This window comes from Camellia sinensis, chromosome 10 (genome assembly GCF_055761805.1).
Source record: "Camellia sinensis isolate YWXY chromosome 10, ASM5576180v1, whole genome shotgun sequence".
NCBI classification, from domain to species: domain Eukaryota; kingdom Viridiplantae; phylum Streptophyta; class Magnoliopsida; order Ericales; family Theaceae; genus Camellia; species Camellia sinensis.
In genome coordinates this window covers 116710831-116720691 of record NC_138970.1, presented here as the reverse complement: position 1 = coordinate 116720691, position 9861 = coordinate 116710831, and the positions used below count along the sequence as shown (strand labels likewise).

Sequence of the window (9861 nt, the reverse complement as noted above, 5' to 3'; positions counted from 1 at the left end):
TGGTATTTTATGCCTTAGGTTCGGTCCTCGGTATGCGTGCATGTGTGCACGCATTTCGATTGTCTCATTTTCATCTTATGGCTACTGACGTGAGTGTGGCTGAGGTCCACTCATGTTGGCGTAAGTCCATTATGCATTGTGTATGCCTTTTCAGTTCATAACGTTGCGTATGCTAGGTTGCGTGTTAGTGCATTGTGTATGCCATGTTACATCAAGCATTGTGTATGCCATCTCATAGCATTGCGAATGCTAGGTTGTATGTTAGTCGCATTGTGTATGCCATCTCATAGCATTGCGAATGCTAGGTTGTATGTTAGTCGCATTGCGTATGCTAGGTTGTATGTTAGTCGCATTGTGTATGCCATCTCATTTGCATTGTGTTTGGGATAGGAGTTAGCCCAAGCATGGGAAACGAGGGACGTTTCGTACTCCGAGTGACGGAACGTGTCTCAATTCCCTGTCGCCGACACTCCGGATTACCCATGATGGAGTTTAGGTCTTGTTGTGTTTTCATGTGCATTCATTTCATATTGAGTCGTGCAATTCGACTCCTCGGCCATCATGCATCGATATGCGTGATTGGTGGCACGAGGATCGAGGACTACACTCCATGAAGAGTAGTCATGCATACATATGTGAAATACTTTGCCATGCCCCCCTTTGTTGCTCTTTGTTGCAGTAAATCCGAAATCAGCGGCCTTCTGGAGCATTGCGCAATATTCCGAAAACAATTGCAGATAGAGGCAAACCGGGGCATCGTAATGGATTTCTACGTAAGGCAACTCGAGCATGCATCATTCATCATTTGGAACAGAGCTGAGGCGGTCCATGGATTTGCGAGCCAATTTACCTGCTTTCCTAGATTAATTTGTTAATTAATTAGGGTTTTGTATTTATTCATTCGGACTGTATTATTCATTCGGACTGTGTTATTCTTTCGGACCCTCCGAGCGAGGGCACAACTGTAATAAGTGTGTGTATGTGTGATGTATGTCTTCCAACCCCACGTCTTTCTCCCTTTTATTTACCTGCTTATGATGGTTAGATTAGGGTATGTTTCAATTAGCATACTTATGCTTGCATGTTTGCATCATTCATTTGTCTTGCATACACTGGGCTCGGCACATCATACTAACTGCATTTGTATTTCAATTCCAAGTTGAATACTTGTTAGTTGTAGCATTTCACATGTCATCCTTAGAATAGCCGAGCCTACTATAGTTGCATTTCGCATGTGTTGCATTAAGCATTTCTGTATAGTTAGGATCATGCATGGATTTCTAACATAGCTTCTGTTTTGGCTTGGAGTACTCGGTAAGTACTTGTGCTTTAGCATCCTTGCATGTGTGTGAGTGACTGCCATGATAGCGTGCTTACCATGAGGCTAATTGCTTATGTGATATAACTGCTTGAATGTTTATGGGTGAAGGTTGGGTTATTTGGATTGGAACAATTCATTAATTGTGAGTTTTAAGCCCACTAGATAGTGGCAAATCATGTTTTCTAAGCCCACCCGAGGGTGGCAAATCCACGTCTTAGCCTACTTACGAGTAGCACCATCAAACCATTTTCAAATAAACAAACATAAGATGTGTTGTTCCAATTCAGGCGATCCGGTCTATATTTGTATGCTGTGCGTATCACATAGTAAATCTAGGCTAATAACCGGAATAAGAACGCATAGTATTTTCAAAACCCGATATCATGGTTAGTAGAGGCCGATCTTTGATCGGGCGAGCGGGGGTGCTCACGAAGTGACCTTCCCCAATCGTACCCAAGTTCCCGAGCCGAGGCAACTTTGGTGATGACGGACACGTGGCCTTAGGCAACGAGTCAGGGTTTCCTAAATTTCCCAAAACAAAATATTTAGGTGGTAACTCTGTATCTAGCAAAGTAGTCCATGTTTGGCACTTCTTTCAAAAAATCTATTTTCAAAAATGATTTGTCGGATTTGGACTCTTTGATGATTTCATCGGTCTTGCATTGCACTCTGCAAGATTAGATACAGGACCGTGACATTGAGTCCTGAATTGTAGTGAGCCCAATGAACAAAACGGGGGGGATTTTCTCCCGAGACGTTCGGGGACGTCTACAGTTGCCATTAACCCATCCTTTCAAATTTTCTTTTAGTATAAAAAATTTGTTGATAGATCACTATCTTAATTTTATTGTACAACTATTAACACAGGATGGTATAATTTTATTATCATATTTGCCATTCAATTTATTAAATAAAATATGATTTGTTTATATGTTTATAGATATCCAATGAAAATAATTTTTTATATGGATAATTTTTATTGCGGGATCTACTAAGTAGACTATTTGAATTATCAATATGGATCCAATTTTTAACCCACAAGAGGAGTATGGAATATGAATGTATAAAGGGACCTAATCCTCACTTACTAATATTGTGTTTGGTTAGAGGATTTTGAAAGAAAAATTTTGGGAAGAGAAATGAAAAATGTGTGTGAAATTATGTAAAATGTAAGTATATTTTATTCACACTATACCTTTTTTTTTTTTCCTTTCCAAATCTCCCAACCAGTAAAATGATTATATGCATTCTTTATCATATTCTATGCCATAAAGAAGGTAGAATCACGAAACTCTAACAAACCGCCCATTAGTACAAAAGTTTTTATTTTTTATTTTTTATTTTGTATAAATTATACTGACCTTTCTTTTGAAAAAAAAAAATATAACAAGTCTTATAATTTTGATATAATTATATTAACTTTCTTTTTAATAAGTTTAAATGGACCAAAACTAATGTAAATGGTGCAAAAATATTATTAAAATTTTTTTTTAAAAAAAACGTAAAGTATACATTTTTATGTAAAAGATATGATAACATCATTTTTTCAGATCAGTGTAATTTACCCATATGTTTATACAAAAAAAATTAAATAAAATTATATGAGAATGACATTTTTATAATTGTGACCTATAGGGATAGACTTTTTACTTTGAGATATATAAATTTTGTTTATATAACATTACCTAAATAGGATTTTAATGAATAAATCTGCGAAAGCAATATTCATAGTAAATGTTGACATTCAAATTGGAAATTTCAAAATAAAAAAGGGGAAAAAATCCTAAAATACCATGAAAATTATCAAATTATTGAAAATAAATATCAGCATCAATAATAAAATATTGAAAATATTGGCCGAGATGTAGGTATTTCTATAAGTATTTTGAGTTTTTTTTTTTTTTTGAAAGCACTAGTATACTGAATAATAATTCAAATCTTGAACATTGTCTCTTTCTCTTTACTATTTTACCATAAAATAGACTTAAATCTAGGCCATCTTTCATGTTTGTCCTCTTGATTTCTCTCTTGCAAGTTACAAATGTGTGCATTAAGATCACAAAGAAAACAATGGGTAAGTTATAATGAAAAATTGCATATGCAATCTTTTTTTTTTTTGGCTATTGTTTTTGTATCGTCATTTATGTGGATATTTATTATTGATTCTTAATCATTAAGAAAATAATAATATAAATAATCTAATATTATGTATTCAGTGAAATAAAAAGAAAAAAATAGAGATATACAATAGTCCTCTATAAATACAATAATGCTACACTTACGAAATTGTTATACCGCGTTATATTTATCATCTTATTTATCAAGATAAAATTAAAATAATAATTCTTACCTCTCATATATATATATATATATATATATCCAATGTACAGGCAGCTAAACTAACACATTATATTATAAGTAAGATAACAAAAATAAACAATCATTACAACGTTACTTCGGCAACTAAATTAATACATTATATATAAAGTAAGATATATAGTAAAAATAGATAATAATTATAACGTTACTCCTATTAGAACCCTTCTATGGAACCTGAAATTGGCAACCAAATTTGTGACCAAAAATACATTATATTTATGACCCACCTCACATTTTAAATAGAAAATGACAATAATATACACTTTTCGGGGACCCACTTCATGTTGCCTCCGTTTTTCTCCTCTTATAAATATACACAAGCATTTCACCATTCCTCACAACACACACACTACAAAAAAAACTCATCTTATAGAAGAGAACCATCTTGCTGATTCTTTGCCAATGGCACCAACCATCTCCTTCATCCTCCTAACCATCCAAATCTACATCCTAACCAGCACCAAACCATGCAATGGCAGCACCCTCGTAACCAAATTCTCCACCCTCCTCATCTTTGGTGACTCAACAGTAGACACAGGCAACAACAACTACATAAAATCCCTAATGAAAAGCAACCACCGGCCCTACGGCCAGGACTTCCCCGGCCAGGTCGCCACGGGACGATTTTCAAATGGAAAACTCGTCCCAGACTTCGTGGCCACCATGTTGGGAATCAAGGACATTGTTCCTCCATACCTCGATCCAAACCTATCGGATGAGGAACTGAGGACAGGTGTCAGCTTTGCATCGGCTGGATCGGGATACGATGATGTTACTTCGGATGTGACTCTTTCTATCCCTGTGTCCAAACAGCCTGGTTACCTTCGGAGCTATGTGGAGAGGTTGAAGGAGAGTTTAGGGGAAAAGGAAGCAATGAATATTACTAATGGTGCTTTGGTGATTGTTAGTGCAGGGACTAATGACTTTGTTTTTAATTTCTATGACATACCCACAAGAAGGATTACCTTCAACATTAGTGAGTACCATGACTTTGTGCTCAATAATTTACAGAAGTTTGTTCAGGTTAACTCTCTCTCTCTCTCTCTCTCTCTCTCTCTCTCTCTCTCTCATATTTGTTTACACAACCATTTTCGTTAACAATATGGAGCTTTATAATTTTACAAACTTAAAATCCTTTCAAATTGAAAGAGTGGTTGGTGAGATAAATGAGTATCCAGAAAGTCAAGTTTTTTTGTCTATTTAAAAAAAAAAAAAAAAAATTATTTTGAGTAAATTTATTTTTTTGGTTCATTTCGATTGGATTATTTTAAAATTTATACAAAAAAAATACCTAAATTTTAAAAAATATTCACTAAAAAATAAAAAATAAAAAACCTTAAAAAATTGGTTTGTTTTTCTGGCATTTCTGAACTTTTTTACCCAAAAAAAAAAGAAGAAGAAGAAGAAGAAAAGAAAAGAAAAAGAAAAGAAAAAGAAATAAATGTTATTAAATTTTTGTAAGCAACTAACTGACATAGATCTAAAACGTAAAAAAATTAAATGATTTTTTAACAAGTTCACTAAACACCAGTGTTGTGATAGATTAAACTCTCTATTCATTTTTTTTAATTGTTAAATTTTTTATATCATTAAGTTGTGTTATGATGTTATTAACCTAGAGATAACATGAAATTTTAAATTAAATTGAATTTAGTTACGATATAAAATAAAGAAACAAATAATTAAGGAAAGTTTTTATTAGCCATTACATTTTCCGTAAATCTTTCCTTTAAGAAATCCTTTCAAGTTTAATCTAAAATATGAAATCTATACTAGTTAGGCCTTTGAGGATTAAACTCCCCCTTTATTTTTCTTACTTTTTTTAACTTTTATATCATTAAGAATGATGTGTCATAATGTTATTTGAAAGTTTTCATTAATTATCATTATTTTTTTCACTAAATCTTATCCCTTTTAAGTTTTCTCCATCAAATTTTATTCCAAAATTATGAAATTAAAAAGATTGTTTTCTAAAAAATTAATTAAAATTAAAATTTTGTCTCACACTCTTTCCTTCCATTTTCAACACATTTTTTTCTTTCAATTATTCTATATTTTTTTTCAATATAATTTTCTTCAAATTCCATCAATCAATTATCTATTGACTAGCAATTAACTAGCAAAATCTAATTCCCATCTAGTCTAGTAGATTTTAAAAACCTAAATTCTTAAAATAAAAAATAAAAAAATAAATAAAAATTCACTAAAAATGAGAAGAAAAAAAAAATCAACAAAAAAGTTACTAAAAAATCAATTCCAAACAAGTCTTAAATCTAAACCAAACATTGATCTTTCTTAGTAAATTTATGGGTAAAAATTCTAAAATTGTAGTAATTATTTGGTCTTTTCGAAATTCTAAGATGATATGTGTCCATCCAATAGTAAGGAACTGTGTACTTACATAGTCGAAAAAAGTAGTATCAATATGAGACAATGACAAAACATTATTGATTGAACACACGGTCATGTGATGTTCTTAAAATGTTAGATAATTTTTAGAGATTGCACTATTACTGCTTAATTTTGACTTGCGTATTTTTGCAGGAACTGTACAAAATAGGGTGTAGAACAATGGTTGTAGCTGGGCTACCTCCAATTGGTTGTATCCCAATCCAAATGACCGCAAAACTTCAGATTCATAGAAAATGCATAGATCATCAGAATTCAGATGCTCAATCTTATAATGCCAAGCTTTCAAATTTGTTACCTCAATTGCAATCTTCTCTTCCTGGGAGCAAAATTATCTATGCAGATATATACACACCGTTGGATGACATGATGAAAAATCCACAAAAATATGGTAAGCTTTAAAATCCCCAAGTTGATTTTTTGCTATATCCTAGGATTGGATGAACTTATTTTTTAGTGCATCAAGAAACTATTATACCTGAATTCGTGTTTATGTTTTTATGAAGTCTTGTATTAACCTAGCCTTGACTACCAAGTCTCTCCTATGGGAGAAATCTTGGGTTTCACTTTTAAGAGTGTAATAGGAGGGCAAAATTTCTTACAAGGTGTATGAGTGTGAGTTTCAACTCATCCGAAGTATTAATCTAACAATTGACGACTAAGTTTCGACAATCAAAAAATATATATTTTTAAGAAAATTGAGTTTTTTTATTTTCATATTTTTTTTAGTGAATTGTTTTAATATTTTATGCAATTTTTTAATTTTTTAAATATACTTAATCTAGATACACTTAAAAAGTATAATATTTGTGGGGAAAAAAAAAACTTTAAATAGATTACCAAATACAAAAAATACAAGTGAATACAAAAATTCAATACATTTTCGTATTTTGTTGTATTTAATGAATTTTTAAAAAAAAATTATACAAATTTTATACTTTTTAAGTATATTAAGATTAAGTGGATCTAAAAGTTTTTAAAAAAATGATTAAAATATTTTTAAAAAATCATTAAAAATATAAAATACTAATTGAAAACTTAAAAAACTATTTTTGAAAACTCCAAACCAAATAGAATAATTTTGAGGGAATAGGAATCACCAAGTTTGGTTTCAGAAAATTGAGTCCACTTTTCAGAACATTGAGTTTTTTATTTTCCGCATTCTTTTTTTTGTTTTTAGTGAATTTTTTTAATATTTTACCCAATTTTTTTTATTTTTTAAATACACCTAATATAAATACGCTTACAAAATATAATATTTGTAAAAAAAATAAAAAAATCACCAAATACAAAAGAATACAAAAAAAAAATTATGAAAATTTGATACTTTTTCATATTTTGTTGTATTCAATGAATTTTTTAAATATTTTTGTACAATTTTTTTACTTTTTAAGTATATTAAGTTTAACTGAATCTAAAAAAATTTAAAAAAAATTATTAAAAATAAAAAAATACTAATTAAAAACTCAACAAACCGTTTTTGAAAACTCAAAATGATTCCAACATTTGGAACGGATTGAAGTCAGAAAGTAATTTCTCATTGTCCATTTCAGCAGGAATCACTTTACTGGGCTAAGTAGGAATCTGATTCTCACACTTCCCTACGGGAATCTCACATTAATGTAGAAATTTTAGCTATATAAAAATAAAAGGAAAAATTACAACAAAAAAATTCCAATAATTTGTAATTTGAGCCTTGCAATAAAATAAATAAATTCTAAATTTTTAATTTTGTTAATTTACATTATAATTTTTTATTTTTTTTCAGTTTAAAGTTTAGATTCTAAACCATTTTCCACCTATATTTTGTCAAAAAAATATTTTAGTTATTAAACCAAGCTTACCAAGTCAAGCTTATTAGCCCTTGGAGCTTTTCCAGAAAAAGTGGGTTACTATAAAAAAATCTAGAAACTATTTTGAAAATAATTCATCAAACTAATTTTATGTATTTCTCTAAAAATAAAAATAAAAAAATTACTGGCAATTGAATTGAATGGCCAGAACCTAGAAGGGGGATACGAACCTCATTACTGAATAATAGAATCTCATTAAAGAGATTCCTAATTTACCTAGTCAAATTAATGGTGTTATGGGTGGAGACACCAACTATTTCTAATCACAATAGTTAAAAAATGCTAGCGATTTTTAAAGAATTACCCACTTGAAATATGAGTGCCGGAGATATTTATAAGATGTGCATCGTAGAAAAATTATAATTTTTTATGATAAAAGTTATGAATATTTAGTATATGCTATGTTTTTTTGTGATAAAATTACAAATAATAAATTTATAATGTGCATCCTGAAATTACGAATAATAAAATTATGACACTTTATATTATTTGTTATGACATTTCATAGTAAAAAAATATTATAATTTTTTGTAATTTATATTATGAAATTTTATAAAACTTTGTAAAAAAAAATTATAGAAGATATACCATTGTAGCTCTCCCATGACACCCATGAATGTGTGATCCACATCTTATTGCAAGTAATTGGTGTCTTATTGATAATTAAGATTTCAACTAGAAAGACAAAATCTATTTGGCATCTTCTATTCCTGCTAGAAAGCCAAACTTTTTCCATCAAAAATTTAGAAAAGCTAATAAGCTCTGCTTAAAAAGTTCAGTCAGTATATAGGACAGTTGACTCAATAATTCATATGGTGTGTACTTGAAATTTTTGTTGCAGGGCCAAACTTAAATGAATCTAAACGATAAGATTAAAATTATAAATACTTTTCTAATTTTATTTTTCTAAATTTGTAGTATTTCTATTTTCGATACAAAAGGCAAAAATAATATTGAACTAATAGTGTGAGAATGGTGAAACAACAGGGCTCAATGAAACTCGAAAAGGGTGCTGCGGAAGTGGATTGATAGAAGCAGCATTCCTTTGTTCTCCCATCACTCCGGTGTGTCACTCTGCTTCCAATCACTTGTTTTGGGATAGCGTTCATCCCAGTGAATCCGGCTACAACCACCTTTCCCAGTCCCTCGCTGCTGCAATCATTGGCCAGCTCTTTTGAACCAATCAATCACACCAACCCTCTTTGATTCATTCCCTGTCTATCACTAGCATTTCTTTTTTTTTTTCTTCTTCTTTGTTTTTTTTTTTTGCTAAGATTTTTATCAGATTTGCAAGTGCCTACAATAAAGCTTGTTATGTTACTTCCCATTTGTACTTAGCCAGTATTATTGTTTATTAGTTTTGTTTGAGAATTGCATATTTTCTCAATCTTCCTTCTTTTAAGCTAAGATTTTTAATTTAGAGTGGGATATGTAGATAGTTAGTAGATTGTTGCAAGTGCAAAGAAAGCCTGTTATGTTCCTTCTCCTTTATTATCAGTAGATAAAAACTTTGACTATGCATGATCTTTGGGGTGTTTTAAACTTCCTTAAATAAAAATAATAAAAAAAAATTAGCAAATCCCAAAACATCTTGTCTTTGAATTTGTTTTGTCAATGTACTCTCAATTATTCAATTTTGTAATAATAATCTTGAAATGCATAAATCTCAATGCACGATCTAATGGTTGCATATGTATTAAGATAAAAAGATAGGAAAATTTTGAGACAAAGAATTATGCGTCTTTACAAACCCCTCGAATTTGTAAGAAAAGAAGGTGAAGAGTTACAACATATGCTCAAAATAATGTGCATTGGAATAGGAGGACGAAAGGATTTTGAGATACATAATTATGTACCCACAAACCCTTAAATTGGCAAAAATTATCATGTGAGTAAAAA

The 9861-nt window shown here is 30.5% G+C and overlaps 1 protein-coding gene across 1 annotated transcript; it reads left to right on the top strand.

The window, feature by feature from the left end:
* The first annotated feature begins 3989 nt into the window (after positions 1-3989).
* LOC114268354 (GDSL esterase/lipase At2g30310) lies at positions 3990-9140 on the top strand. Its single transcript, XM_028209508.2, has 3 exons — positions 3990-4723; positions 6245-6500; positions 8950-9140. Exons 1-3 carry the CDS (start codon positions 4103-4105, stop codon positions 9138-9140), a joined length of 1068 nt encoding a protein of 355 aa, XP_028065309.2. The 5' UTR covers positions 3990-4102.
* The last annotated feature ends 721 nt before the right edge of the window (positions 9141-9861 follow it).

Excerpts from the sequence above, each read along its gene's own strand:
- LOC114268354 (XM_028209508.2), top strand. The coding sequence starts at position 4,103 with ATGGCACCAACCATCTCCTTCATCCTCCTAACCATCCAAATCTACATC. Across the intron at positions 4,724-6,244 it reads ATTTACAGAAGTTTGTTCAG|GAACTGTACAAAATAGGGTG; the intron begins GTTAACTCTCTC and ends GTATTTTTGCAG. Across the intron at positions 6,501-8,949 it reads GAAAAATCCACAAAAATATG|GGCTCAATGAAACTCGAAAA; the intron begins GTAAGCTTTAAA and ends GTGAAACAACAG.